Source organism: Vicia villosa, linkage group LG2 (assembly GCF_029867415.1).
Source record: "Vicia villosa cultivar HV-30 ecotype Madison, WI linkage group LG2, Vvil1.0, whole genome shotgun sequence".
In the NCBI taxonomy this organism is placed as follows: Eukaryota; Viridiplantae; Streptophyta; class Magnoliopsida; order Fabales; family Fabaceae; genus Vicia; species Vicia villosa.
In genome coordinates this window covers 81,972,583-81,987,910 of record NC_081181.1, presented here as the reverse complement: position 1 = coordinate 81,987,910, position 15,328 = coordinate 81,972,583, and the positions used below count along the sequence as shown (strand labels likewise).

The window sequence follows — 15,328 nt, the reverse complement described above, 5'->3', positions numbered from 1 at the left end:
TGCACTTGCAACCCTGATCATTATTCTAAATTTAACTCTTGCTATTCCCTACAACTTTTGACTGCCTTAATTAAGTGGGACGCTATACTTTTGTATGCATCTTTGAATTTATAGGAATAGACTAGGTCTTCTCAAATTTATAATGTCAGTGCATACTTTTTTCTATAATAATAATAATAATAATAATAATAATAATAATAATAATAATAATAATAATAATAATAATAATTTTCTCATAATTCAAGAAAACATTTGACATGAGGAATATAGTAGAATAACAATAATTCAGAAAATTTTAAATTCCTAAAATTAACCACAGCACTTAAATTTCTCATAAAACTCATACATTAAAATGGAAAATCATCATTACTCTCATACTATCCCAAATGTGAAAGCATCTCAGGTGACATGCGAAGCAAACGAAGACTTCTCTCCATTTTAAGTTCGGTAACACGTTTAACAGTTGCATTATACTTGTTCAGATTATCAAGAGTTATAATGCTCTGATAGAATTGATATTGCAGCGTTGCAAGTTGTTCCAACTTCCCAATCTGATAATCTAGATCACCAACATATACTCTATTTAGTTTTTCGATTACATCCTTTGCAATTTTCTCAAGAAGTTCAGATTCCATCCTGCATGTTTACATGTAATCCTTGTCATGGTTAAAAAAAAATTCATTTTATTATGTGAATTAAAATTATCTAATCAGCTACGAAGTAGTACTGATTCAGACACAGACACCAGACACAAAAGATAGTTACCTGTTGACGGAACAATCCCAACCAGAGAGATTTGCTGCTTCTCTCAAAGCCTCCCTCCACTTTAGCACCTTTCCCATGTCCCCTTGAAATCTTCTCTCATGGTTAGCGAAAGCCTCCGCGTAACTTCCGGTTTGGTTGCGTACATGAGAAGCTTCTATATCATAAAAAATTGGCAAAACAATTTGTCCATTCTTCTTCTTACATTCAAGTATTTTCACAAGTTCGTCCAAACACCACTTAGAGTTTCCGTAGTTTTTAGAAAAAACAACTACGGAAAGCTTAGCCTCTTCAATGGCCTTAAGAAGCGCCGACGATATCTCATCTCCCCGTTGGAGATTGTAGTCTATATATGTTCCAACCTCAAGTCTGGTTAGAGTAGCATGAAGGTGGCTAGTGAAGGTGTAGCGTGTGTCCTCGCCTCTAAAGCTAAGGAACACTTCATGCTTTTGTTGAGGTGTATTGGAAGAGGTTGACCATGCCATGTTTATTGGCTATAGTTAGCTTCGTGTGAGTTTGAGCACTATGTGAAACTCAATTTATAATAATATGGTTTAGTTATGTGAGAAGGAATATTAATAAAAGAATGAATAATGAACCTTCCTAGCAAGTATCACGCGGCTTTGAATTTCATGGTGATGGTAGTTTCTAACTATGCTTATCCTGTTGGAAATTGATGAGCAAGTTGTAGAAGAATACAAATTATTGACTTTATGTGTGAAAACTGAATAAATAATTGTGGTTTACTTAGTCAAAAGCTCATTGAGTATATTTATATATTTATATATTTAGCTCCGGATTTCAACTAATTCCAAACTCATAATTGAGTAAAGAAACGAGCAAGTTATTGGAGGGGCGGGTTTGACTAAAAATAGAATCTCCCACGATCAGTTATGTGCCAGGGATGATTTTTATGAATGATAAACAATTAAGAACTTCTAGCTGATAAACATAAATTACTTCATAATAAAAATTTGGAAGAATTATTGTATTTCATTTATCAAAAACATTGATATATACATAATACCTTTGTTTAGGGCCTATCGCTGACCCGTAAGAAAAAACTCAATCATCAGTTTTGACCACTCCACTAAAGCACTAAAGATGTAGTGGAACTTTACTTTGAAGTTTCACACTGGATCCACACCAGAGGCTGATGCTCACCTTGGATGTCATTAGATGGTCTTCTATATTCCAGGTTAAAATGGTAGAGAATGTCCATAACCGTCATTTATATGTAAAGCATCTCACGATGAACTTGAGGTATTCTCTTTCAAACCCATTACTCGATATACTCTTCATTCTCATATTAACTTATGCATTGGAGTGTTAATTATGTAGGTCCACCATCGCACCAGAGATCCACTTCACTACATCAGGACCTTATTCCACTATTGCACCTAACATTTCTGATTCTCTAGCGGAACAGTGACGCCGTCGGTGGAAATCGACTACTAATTCCTGCATTTTTCTATAATCACACCCTTTTGATCCAAAATCACAAATCGCAAAAACGCTAACGCTCAATCGAAGAAGATGACTTGATCCAACCGCAAGAAACATTATAGTGCCCTCAACATCTAGATCATCCCATTCATTCGTCATCAATTCAATTAGGATTGGAACTTTTGGAAATTCCTTCAAATCATCAACAACAATCGAAAAATAGAAAGAAGATGTACAAAGTCTAGGGTTTTAAGACCACCAAAAGATGGATCAAACTCCTAATGTAACGATTCCACAAGCCGTAACTGTCGTCACAGCCAATAACCAAGTATTGAGGATCCTCGTTGACGATAAAAGTTCATGCAACCTTATGTGTTTTGAAGTTATGACTTCGCATGAAAGATTTAAAGTCGTGTGAAGGCGAAAACCTTCTAGCGTCCAACAATTTTTCAACCGTTCACATGGAACCATATATCTACCAGTCTCATTCGGAGAAGGAAAAAACAAGAGAACCGTGAGAATATGCTTCCTCATCATCACTTGTGAAAACGTCTACAACAACATCTTAGAAAATCTATTCTTAAGCTAAAGCTCTGTGCATTAGCTTCCTAATGCTTCAAACGAGGCATCAATTAGACATACGGATCAAAAGTTATGGTCAAAACATTGGATAGTTCAAAACATTGCAGCAATCAATTGCTTGCTGCTATTTTACAAAAAATTTCAAAAAGTAACTGAGTTATCGATTTGCATCAAGAAGCAATAAATTTGCACTGTGTGTTTTTCCAAAAAATTCTATTTCCATTGTTACGGGATTTTCACTCAAATCTCTTCTTTAACCCCTAAACTAGTACCAACTTGATTAGAAATCGTCTCTGCAGTTGGTCTAACAATAAAAACATATACATCATGGCAATTAGCATTAGTCTCCTAATTTTTTCATGATATAATCACTTGGATTCATGTCCTAATTCCTCCAACATTCTATGATTGATTATGGATCTTATTCATCTCAAGAGCACAAGAACAACATATCATCACGCATAATTTAGTTCATGTTATAGCATATGAAAACGGAATAATAATCACAGATGCATCAACAATTCATCATGACACATAGAAAAATAAACCTTAATCTTCCCTTCAATCTATACCCCTATCATCGAACCCAATTCCCACCCTTACCTTAGAATTATTCTGGGAATTTTCCTTCTCTAACTCTATGGACGAATGCTCTCTCTCTCTCTATTGCTTTCTCCTTGCCCTAGCTTCTCTTCACCTTTTTTCGTATGCTGTAATCTGACCTCACTTTTTCCTTATTCCCTTTTATTTAGTAATTTTAGACCCTTTCTATGTTTTTCCTCATATACCCTCACTTATCCTCACACAACTACCACATTGTCCTCAAAATATCTACACATCCTATTTATTTATTTCTCTCATTATTTTATTAATAAACCACATAAACTAATATTTAATAATTCTAATTATCTTCTAACAATCTCTAATTACTCTCTACACCTCACAATGTGATCACACACCCATACTCTCAAGCTTATCTAATTAACTACAATGAGTAATTTAATAAACACCACAAAATACAATTAAATCAAGTAAAATAATTTCTAGAAAATTGGGTGTTACAACTCGTCCTCAAAAATTACCTCAAGTGAACAATTATGGATATGATCCTTCATCTGGCTTTCAAGCTCCCACATTATGTTTCCATCAGCTGGTCCTCCTTAGGCAACCTGTACCAAGGTAATTTCTTTACCAAACAAATGTTTCACTTCCCAATCCTCTATCCGCATAGGTGATGCTTCAACAACCAGGTTATCTCTCACCTGCACATCATCCACTTGGATCACATAAGACAGATCTGATATGTACATCCTCATTTGAGAAATATGAAACACATCATAAAGATTAGCAAGCGACGGTGGCAAAGCAATCTAATATGCCACTTCTCCTATCCTCTACGAAATCTGGTAAGGATCGATTAAACGCATAGTGAGCTTTCGAGACTATAGCGGTGAAAAATTGAGACCAAAGCTAGTGGATTGACTCGACTCATTATTTTAGTGAAAGCCGCCACCGCGCTTTATTGTTTCCAAAGGAAAAGGAAAAAGAGCGAAATAAAACTCAAATAAGTTTTTCAAATCAAAACTAATAAAAAACAGAGATCTTAGGTACAAGGGTTGATTATACAAGGGGAAGGTGTTAGCACCCCTCACATATATGGTACTCTACAGGAACCTTTTTGTAAATCTTTGTGTTAAAAGAAAATAGAATTGTTTGCAAAAGAAAGTTTGTGTGTTTCAAAATTATGCTCGGAAAGACATTACGTCTTGTACATACATACCTCCTGAGTACAATGGAGAATTTAGAGTAACTGTAGTTCCACTAAAAAGGGAAACAAAAGAATTTGTTTAAAATAGGATAGACACTTTATCATCATAGTAGAAAAAACTCAGTCAATCATTCTTGAACATGAGAACAAATGGATCCTTTGCATCACAAATGAACGAAGGGATCCAACTTGGATTAAATCATTAAGTATGCCACTAACTCTTTTAAGTGGGAAAGAATCAATCATATCAATCAATATCAAGACATTTGAGAGATTATATCTCCACTAAAATAATCATTCATGTCTAAACTTTTAAAAAGAGGTTTTTAAAAGAAAGCCACAAACGGCTAAAGATCTTTAAAGAAAGTTTTGTCAAAAGAAATTTAAAATAATTTGCAAACATAAGAAGTTTTTGAAAAATAGAGGGAAAAGTTTTGAAAATTTTAGAAGATGGGAGGAGATAAAGGGACTATCCTAATGCATAAAATAAAAGCTAAGGACAAGAACAATCTAACCAATAAGAAGTCAACACTTGACATAAAGAAGTCAATATAGATTTCACATCCTTTAGATTAACACAACCAAGCAAGTACAATACAAAGTACTAGATGAAATAAGTCTCAAATGAATCATAGATCAAACAATGTCTTCAATGAATATAACATCCTTATATGAGTAGCTTGCAATCAAAGCCTTGGAAATGCACTATATGAACTTAAGAAAAAAATTGGCCAGAGTAACATTTGTATATAGGATAATTTCCAATAACAATGCCTTGGAGTAAACTCCAAGGACTACAGACAAATCATGAAACTCAAAATAACCTGCACACAAAGAAAACCAAACCAATGCCTTGGATTAAACTCCAAGGACTCAAGAATATCAACAGAATAAAGCCAAGGTATCAAAGTCTTAGTCCAATAGTCCATCCTCCAAGCTTAGGGTATAGTAACCAAAGTCCAAGTCCATATTAACTTTTTTTTATGGTTCAAGTCTTTATTAGTGTTTTAAGGGCAAAATAAGAGGTCCAAATGGACAAAGGAAAAAAGTGCATGAGCATAAACATGATGATGAATGAGGCATAATAAAATAAAGCATAAAATAGTAAAAGAAGCATAAAGTAAAGTTAGAAAATAGTGGTTAGAAGTTGAATCTCAAAAGTAATGATCAATAATGGTTGAATAATAAACTTAGGTCAAAGTTGATGAAAATTCATTAGAGGATTGATAAGACCAAAACCTCCTAACAACAAGTTTTCAAAGGTATTGAGCCAGTTGTCAAATGATCAACCATCCTTGGGCTTATAAACATGGGTTTAGGTCACGAATGATCATTATCCGATACGGGACAAATTTAGTGTTATATTAAGCAATCGCCAAGTAACTTACATAGAAGTCACCCTACAACAAGGTCGGTCAATAACAATTTATGTGTTTAAGAACAAGTTAGAGAAATGATATATGAAATCATTCTCCTACAACTTGCAACACATGTATAATAATAAACAAAATCAAAAAGAAGGGCATTAAGATGAAGATGGAGGGGAATTGATTGAAATTAAAACCAAAGTGTCCAAATGAATTCTTTTGGTCATCATGGAATTTTATCTTAATAATCCATCAGAAGAATGATAAAATCATAACCTCTACACAATGGATTTATCAAAACTTACACACACAAATCAAAAGAAAATAGATGGAGGGAGAAAATCAAATCAAATATTAAGAAAGAAATATTAAACAATTTTTCAAAGGATTTTTTAAAATAGAAAATAAGAAGAAAAAATAAAATCAAATATCTAAGCATCAAATAAATTCAAACCAAAGATCACCATAGGTCAAGGACCATCATAGGATCATTTCCAAATTTTTCCAGAATTTTATAATACTCAAAAACAATTTTAAAACAACTAAAACTCAAAGAAAATTGGAGAAAATATTAAAAATATCAAATGATAATATAAAAATATAGAAAAATAGTCATAAAAACATAAATTATTTAAAGTATTTTTGGTATTTTTGGTATTTTTTTATAATTTTTGGAATTGAAATAAAGGAGATATGAATTTTTGAAATAAAATCAAATAAAAGAAAATAAAATGAAAAAGAAAGAAATCTGGAAAAACAAGGCATGTTAGATCTCATTCACTAATACACGCTGGCAAATCCAAGGGATCAGAGGTGAAGAAACATCATGGATCTGAATCAAAACACGCGCATCATGAATTAAATGTTCAAACCAATAGAAACATTTCAATGGCACGCCTTCATTGGTTGAGATGATCCACATAATCATCTTCAACCTCCAGATTTAAATCATCAAAGGATTTCTGCAGAAATCATGGATCATTCAAAACAAAATGAAATCAAATGTTAGTGGTATCATTGTGTTCGTCTCTCCTGGACGATCTCAACCACATCATCGCAAAAAATATATTCAAAGTGTAGCTCACTCGTTTTGGAAAAAAACAAAAGAATATTCAAAAGGGGATTTGAAAACAGATGCATCAAACAAAGCTAAACCTCAAATTTAATTGTGCAATGAGTATCAATGAATCAAATGCTTCATATTAGACACAAGTTTGAGTTGATCTGGTGAAGATTTCTACCTGAACGAAGTAAGGTTGAAAGCTTTTGAAAATGAATTCCAATATATTGATTCAGTGGATGATTCTTGCTTCTAAGAGTCTGGTTAGCTTCAGAGAAGTTTAATGAAGCTAACTGAATGGAGATTTTGGTGAATTAAGGTGAGGAGCGGGGAAAAAATTCAAGTTCAGAGTTCGTATGGGATCTGAACAAGGTTCAATTGGCTCTCAAAATCTTGGAAAATGAATGGAATATGATCCTTTATTTATAGTTGAGCTCATGGAATGCTTAAGCGTGTGAAATGATCAAAAATTGAGTGAATTCGTGTGAAGGTCAAAGAAAGAAAAGTGTGACTTGGAATTCCCTCAAAACTCAACCAAAGCTTGCGTTTCAATGCACTAAACGCCTTCTGGAAGATTGTTAAACATTGTTAGACTCAAAATACACATCTATTTGGCTTATAATTTGAGTTAGAGTGATAATGCAAAACTGATTGTGTACTAAAATTCAGAGTTGAGGTACCATGTTCAACCCAAGGCCATTTGAAATTGGTTGTGTGTCTTGCAATATTCTTTGTGCCAAATACCCTCCATGTCATGAAGAGCACAATGAAAAAAGAATGGAATCAATTGGATGCTTGAGGAGGAAGATATGACCTTAAGGAATTGAGGTCAAAAACCTGAAATCTTGGGCTTTGCCTTGCATCAAACAGGTTATGCCTAAGTTTTATGCACAAAGGGCTTGCAATTGTTTAGTGCATTAGAGCATGAATTTGACTTGGACCTTTGAAGACGAAATGTTCTTCTATTCAATATGAAAATTTGGCAAAAAGAACCGCCCATAAATTGTAAAAAATGAGAGAGTTAAGGACTTTTGAAGATAGACATGCCATGCTTGAAATTCCACTAAGTCAACAAGATGACCTATAATGTTTTCCATTCTTTGATGACTTTCTCCTCAAAATTAGTTATTGATCTTAAAAGGTGACTTGAATTAGACTCATTCAAGATTACTATGCAAAAATAATAGGCTAAAAATGATTCAAAAAAGAGCAAGTTATGATCCTTTGAAGTGGACACACCATTCCTTGAACTTTCAAAGGAGGACCATTAATGTCTTCTCACTTTTGATGACTTTCTTCATAAAATTTCCTCTTGACTTGTAAAGAGAAGTTGTTAATGGTGTCAAGGAGAATCATTTGCAAAAAGAAGCACTCAAAATTATGAAAATTAAGGGAGTTATGCCCTTGTAATCATAAAATCAAGAACTTGTCAAATTAGGTCAAACTTCTTGAATCAACTTTGAATCTCTTGAATTTTTGTTGCATGATAAAGCATGAGGAGTTGCATAAGATTTTGAAATGATGTTTTCTTTAAGAACACTTGATTGTGAGACTCATGGATTCATGAAACTTGTTGAAGAAGGCATGAAAATAAACACGTGAACCTATGAAGCTTCTTGATGAACCAAGCGACATAATCTTGAGATGAACTTAATCAAATGAAGTGGAGAGATGCTTAAGTTATGACACTTGATGACAAGAATATCTCTCTTGAAGTTTCAGTAATTTAGCTTCCATGGATGATCAATTGATTGAGGGTCGATCCTTAAAAACCTAGCGTCCTACACCTTTTACCATACAATGCTCCAAACGGTGTCATTCTAATACTCGAATAGAAACGGTTATTATAAGTAGCTATCCTAAGCACCTCTTGGTTCTAACACACAAGCTCTCAGTAAGTACTCCAAAGACTGGATAGTCTTCTCTATTTTACCATCCGTCTGCGCATGATAATCATAAATCAACTACAACTTAGTCCCCAAAGCAGTTTGCAAACTCTCCCAAAACCTTGATGTAAATCTCGAATATCTGTCAAATACAATGTTGGATGGCATCCCATGCAAACTAACAATCCTCTCAATATAGAACTTCGCTAATTCCTTCAGCGGATAGTCAAGTCAAATCAGAATAAAATGAGTTGACTTAGTCAACCTATCCACAATAACCCATAGAGTATCATGACTCTTCACTATCCTTGGAAGCCCCGACACAAAATCCATCAAAATACTATCCCATTTCTAATCAGGAATAGGCAACGACTCCATTAAACCCAACGAATTCTGATGTTCAATCTTTGACTTTTGGAAATTCAAACAAGCATACACGAATTTAGCAACTTCCTTTTTCATCTGAGGCCACCAAAATATTTTCTTCAAATCTTGATACATTTTAGTAGCATCGAGATGAATACTTAGACCACTTTGGTGTCCTTCTTCAAGAATACTCCTCTTGAGTGTGGACACGTCCGAAATACAAATTTTGTCACAGAATCTTACAACACCACTATCATCAATTTTGAAATCACCACCTTGACCTTGATTACTTAAGGTCAGTCGATCAACCAATTTCAAATCAATCTTTTGACTCTCTCTAATTTCTTCCAAAATACCACTAGTAAGCTTTAACATACCCAATTTCACACTATGCAGTGTAACTCTACAAACCAAACTCAAATATTTAAATTATTAAATTAAGTCCATCTCTTTCGCCATTAACATATGAAATGTCTTCCGACTCAAGGCATCAACTACGACATTGGCTTTACCAGGATGGTAATTCAAACCAAAATAATAATCCTTTAGTAACTCGAGCCACCTTTTTGTCTCATATTTAACTCATTCTGATTGAACATGTATTTCAAACTCTTATGACCACTGAACACTTCAAACCTGGAAGGAGATAGATAATGTCTCCAAATTTTTAGTGTAAACACAGCGACGGCCAACTCTAAGTCATGTGTAGGATAATTCTTCTCATGAAATCTTAGTTGTCTATATGCATAAGCTTCATTTTGTCAATTTTGCATCAATACTTCTTCCAACCCAATCTTAGAAGCATCATACTATAAAACAAAAGGTTCGGTTGGACTCGGCAGAATCAACATCGGAGCCGACGTCAACCTGTTCTTAAGTTCTTGGAAACTCTTTTCACATTTCAAATCCCAAACGAAGGTCTTCATGGTTAGCTGAGTTAATGGCAATGCTAATTTAGAAAAGCATTCAGTGAACTTCCTGTAATAAACAGCTGTCAAACCCCAATTTTTGACCCTAAAATCATACATCAATAGCATATTAATCATTAATCAAGAACACCATTGTGAGGCTTTATCTTTGATATTGTGATTGTCTCTGAGGGGAATTATCAAGCGCTTTTAGCTTTTTATTTGTTCATACTAACCAAAATCAAAAAATATGTGTTTTTTCTCTTTTGTTTATATTTTACAGGTAAAAGATCGGGCAAAAATCAAAACAGTGCAAGAAAACTTTTTTTTGGAAATTTGAAGGTGGAAATCGATTTACCCCTATGGGAAATTGATTTCCTGTGCGCAAAATTCAAAAAATATATAAGGAGGGAAGCTTGACATCATTTTGGCACCTTTTTATTTGATCACTTTGTCATTTTTCCACCTCACCAAAATTAATCCCTTCATTAAACCCACTTAAACCTCATTTTACCATTTTTACCATTTAAATACCATTTAAGTACCAATTAAACACAAGTTAATTAACTAAGAGCAAATGACCAAATTGTCACTACTCTTGCTCTCATCCTATAAATAGAGGTCTCTACTCTCTCATTTCTCAAGCTTGGAGAGCCAAAAATTTGCTTGCAAATTCATTTCTCACCCTTTCCAAAACCCTCACCCAAAGTTCATTCTCATAGAATTAGTGAGATTCACATTGAATCTTACTAGTTTTGAACTAAACCTCCTACATTTCTCTCTTTGCTTTGTTTGTTCATCTCCAATTTTGAAGGATCTACACACTTTGTGCTTGTTCTTGAAGTTACTCCAACAATTTGTTTCAAGAATTGGTAAATTCCTAAATTCTAAGATGTAGATCTTTGTTGCTTGTGTTCAATGCATCTTTGATGCTATATTGGTCCTATTTGATGGTGATTTGGTGGAAAATTCGTGCTCCAATGGATATGTGATCATAAGGTGTTTGTATGTTTGTCTAAATCAAGTTTCAAAGTTCATAATGCTGTCTTTTTGAAAACTGTGCGCAGGAAATTGATTTCCTACAGAGGGAAATTGATTTCCACTCTGTTTTTTGTGCCAGATCTGAATTCTGCAGGCAGGAAATCGATTTCCTACAGAGCTAAATCGATTTCCAGTGAGGCAGAATGCTTGTTTTTGCTATTTTTGACTTGTTTTTGGTTCTAACTCTTCTTCTACTCCATTCTTTTGATATTTTCTCTGAATCACAAATTAGAGGCCTAATTTCTCTCTAATTTCAATGGACATAGGGCGTTGATAGGATGAGAATCCAAATCCGCAAAATTAAGTGATTGAAATTATGGATGAAAGGAGCTTTTAAGGTGGTTCCATCTTTTGTTTCTTTTTATTTTGATCGATGAAAGTCTTAACACCTTGAGAATTCTTATGGATTCTTGGTAAAAACTAGATCACTCACCATTTTTCTTTTCGTGCGGTATTGCTTTCGGAGAGTGATCTACATATCGCTTCTCTCGCATGCATTAGCACATAAAGTTTTGACTGGCCTCGTTGTAGGGTGATTTCTACATAAATCACTTGGCGATCTGCTTAACATAGCACAATATTCTGTGTCCCGAATAAATAAAAAATATCAAATATGGAAGAGAATTGTATGCGGTTGATTTAAGACTTATGGAGGTTTATCGTGTAGTCGCTATGATTTTATCAAGCTTCTGATAAATGTCCATTGAATTTAAATCTGAGAACATCCTTCACTCACCATCGATCTTCCTTACTAACTTTGATAACATACTTGACAAGTTTCAAGATGGTTATCTTTAACATCTAACCACTAACTTTAATTTCCGTAATTTATTATATTGCTCTTTATATTTTGCTTTATGCTTTATCATTTCATCATATTTACATTCCGCTATTTTTCTTTGTTCATTTGGACACTATGTTTATGTTTCCGCTATTTTCTTTTGTCCACTTGGGCCGTACTTTACTTTTATGCTAAAACACTAATAAACAAGAAAAATCTAAAAAACGTTTAAGGCTCTCTTTTGGACTATTGGTTACTATCCCTAGCATTTTGGAGATGTGGACTTATAGACTTAGTGCCTCTGGACCCTTATTCTGTTATTACTCTGTGATTGTTCTGTCTGTCTGGCATTGGATTGTTGTCTGTTTGTGTATGCAGGTATTTCCTTTAAAGCCCTTGATGGTTAATTCCAAGGCATTGAGATAAGGATTTTACCCGAAAACAGCCGTTACTCTGCCTGATTTTCGTCAGAATTTTAATGTGCTTAATGCAAAGTGGTGCTAAGATAATAAGTTCATCTGGATCCCCAAGTATGTGTTGGTTTGGTGTTGATAAGTCCAAAGGATGGGAAATCTACCTTGACCCATAATGTCAAGTGTTGGCTTCTTATTTCAATTAGACCGTTCTTTTCTTTAGCTTTTATTTTATGCACTAGGTTAGCCTCTTCATCTCCTCCCCTTCTTAAATTTTCAAAATCTTCTCCCTATTTCAAAAACCTTCTTATTTTCAAAATCGTTTGTTCTCATGCTCAAGATCAATGGCTGAGTATTTCTCTCCGACGATGATAAAGTGTTTATTCGTTTTTAAACCGTTTTTCCCTTTTAAGCGGAACTACATTAGCTCTGACTTCTCCATTGCACCGAGGAGGTATGTAGGCACAAGGCTTAACATCTTGCCGAGCTTATTTTAAAAATAAAACAAACTCTTTTTTAGCACACACGACACAGATTTTCAAAAAGGTTCCTGTGGAGTACCACATATATGAGGGGTGCTTAAAACCTTCCCCTTGTATAATCAACACCCGAACATGAGTTCTCTTTTTGTTTTAAAAACAAACTTTGGGTTTTACGTTCTTTTCCATTTTCTTTTGGAAACAATAAAGCGCGGTGGCGATTTCAAATGAAATATTGAGTCGAGTCAATTCCATGGCTTCGATCTCAGATTTTCCCCGCTACAGAAAAATGGCGACTTCACTAGGGAACCAGTTTTAAGTGTGTTAAGCCTATTTTTGTTTATCTGTGTGTTTTATCTGTATATATTGTTGTGTGCTTTGTTTGTTTATTTTCTTTTTTTTCTTTTTGGTGCTCGATTGTTCCTCTATGATGAGATAAAGTTCTAACCCGGACTTTGGTGAGTAATTTATGATAGGAGGTGGTAAGACCAATAGTCGCATGTCAGGAGCAATCCTTACCATAAACGTCATATGGTGGAACCCCAATCAGTGGAGGCCTCATGGAAGGTAGTAGAGGTTGTTACGAACCATCGTGATAACGCTATTACTTTCAATAGTGAGTGTCCGTAGAAGCTGAATGGCCTAGAACCCTTTTAACCAATCTAAGCCTTTTTAGGATGTAGTGCAGAAACAAGATCAAGTACCAATTTGAGCTTGTTGTCATGCGATACTACGCTCAGACGAGGTCTTTTTAGGCATATTATTGGCGCCCATGAGCAATTGTGCGTGCCGGTAATATCCGATAGAAGATTGAAAGCTCTGGGAACCTTTGTAGAACCCGATTGGCAGGTACAAAATTCCCTAGAACACACCTTGTGGGATGGGCAGACCCATGGCTCCATGCTCGTGACGTCGAACCTTTGAACCTGGACTGTGTGATTTTGTGTGATTTGATGTGATCTTGTGCGCTCTTGATTGTGATTGATGCATAAACCATGCATTCATGCATTCATAAAAGATGTCCTTTACAAATGGTTTTCAAGGAGCTTAGAGACTTTGTTTGTAAACATCACAGGTACCATGGATCAAAAGAGAAGCATCAAGAAGTACACTTTCAGGAATTCAAGTGCAAATGAATTGAAAGAGCTAGCAACTTTGGTTCCTAATCTTGACAACTTCAAAAACCGTTATAGGAAATTGATCTCTATCTTGAAGACCAAAGTGGAAAAGGGGATTCTTGAGACTCTTGTGCAGTTTTATGACCCGGTTTATCATTGTTTTACCTTTCCGGATTATCAGCTTATGCCCACTTTGGAGGAGTACTCTTATTGGATTGGTTTGCCAGTTATGAATGATATACCGTTTAGTGGTCTGGAGAAAGAGCCTCAGGTTGATGAGATAGCAGAGTTTCTTCAGTTGAAAATATCAGATGTGAAAGCAAATATGACCAAAAAAGGAGGAATTTGGGGGTTGACTTCTAAGTTCTTGATTGGAAAGGCTTCTATGCTGGCTAGTAAAGGAAGTATGATTGCTTTTGAGACATTTTTGGCCTTGCTCATCTATGGTTTGATACTCTTTCCCAACATTGACAACTTCGTCGATGTTAATGCTATTCGGATCTTCATGATTGGGAATCCCGTGCCTACCTTTCTTGGGGATACCTATCATTCCGTTCACTATAGGACTGATAAGAAAGGTGGACTTATCAACTGTTGCACTCCTTTGCTCTATAAGTGGTTTATTTCGCACTTACCTCAGACTAAGAATTTCTTGAGTAATCCGGATGGTCTCTCATGGTCTCAGAAGATCATGCATCTTACTAATGGGAATATCCATTGGTATAATCCTGCTTATGACATTGGTGAGATTATTGATAGTTGTGGAGAATTCGCTAATGGACCTCTTCTTGGTATCCAAGGAGGAATTACCTACAATCCCATTCTTGCAAGGCGTCAATTTTGTTACCCCATGAAGGGGCGACTCGTTAGTATTCTTGTGTCAGGAATCTTCTATCTTAATCAGGATGGAAATTCGGATATGAGAAATCGGTTTGTGTGTGCTTGGCACCATATTGATAGGAAGAGACATTTGGGAAAGAAACAATGCGTTGCTCTCAAAGACTATATTGATTGGGTTCAAGCTAGAGCTCACACCTTTCAGATGCCTTATTTACTCGATGAGCCTTCTCTACTCATTACGCCACCATTATCTTTCACTACTCCTGTTGAAAGTAGTGAGGAGCATCTAGAGCTCGTGGCTAAGATGAGAATGGAAAGAGATGCTTGGGAGAAGAAGTTTCATGCTTCGGAAATGGAGAATGAAGAGTTGAAGATACATTTGAAAGAAAAGGATGAAATGCTTGATATCCAAGATGGTTGGTTGATGGAAAAGGATGATCAGATCCGTCATCAAGAAGAGCTACTTCAACAACATGGTGAAAAGAGAAAGAGACAACAAGAAAATTTATTT

The 15,328-nt window shown here is 35.0% G+C and overlaps 2 protein-coding genes across 2 annotated transcripts; both read right to left on the bottom strand.

Moving 5' to 3' along the window:
* Positions 1-211: 211 nt before the first annotated feature.
* Positions 212-1,301, bottom strand: LOC131646349 (disease resistance protein RPV1-like). The gene is made up of 2 exons (XM_058916410.1): positions 766-1,301; positions 212-636 (listed from the first exon to the last, which is right to left on the bottom strand). The coding sequence occupies exons 1-2, from the start codon at positions 1,245-1,247 to the stop codon at positions 378-380; spliced, it is 741 nt and encodes a 246-aa protein (XP_058772393.1). The 5' UTR covers positions 1,248-1,301; the 3' UTR covers positions 212-377.
* Positions 1,302-9,222: 7,921 nt separating this feature from the next.
* Positions 9,223-10,163, bottom strand: LOC131649459 (uncharacterized). Its single transcript, XM_058919220.1, has 3 exons — positions 10,105-10,163; positions 9,874-9,975; positions 9,223-9,640 (listed from the first exon to the last, which is right to left on the bottom strand). The coding sequence occupies exons 1-3, from the start codon at positions 10,161-10,163 to the stop codon at positions 9,223-9,225; spliced, it is 579 nt and encodes a 192-aa protein (XP_058775203.1).
* Between the last annotated feature and the right edge of the window lie 5,165 nt (positions 10,164-15,328).

Bases quoted from the DNA above. Each gene is read 5' to 3' on its own strand.
- LOC131649459 (XM_058919220.1), bottom strand. From the start codon at position 10,163: ATGAAGACCTTCGTTTGGGATTTGAAATGTGAAAAGAGTTTCCAAGAA. The intron at 9,976-10,104 runs GTTGACGTCGGC...TTATGCATATAG, and splicing joins TTCCAAGAACTTAAGAACAG to ACAACTAAGATTTCATGAGA. The intron at 9,641-9,873 runs GTTTGAAGTGTT...TTTGGTTTGTAG, and splicing joins CATTATCTATCTCCTTCCAG to AGTTACACTGCATAGTGTGA.
- LOC131646349 (XM_058916410.1), bottom strand. From the start codon at position 1,247: ATGGCATGGTCAACCTCTTCCAATACACCTCAACAAAAGCATGAAGTG. The intron at 637-765 runs GTAACTATCTTT...GTAAACATGCAG, and splicing joins TGGGATTGTTCCGTCAACAG to GATGGAATCTGAACTTCTTG.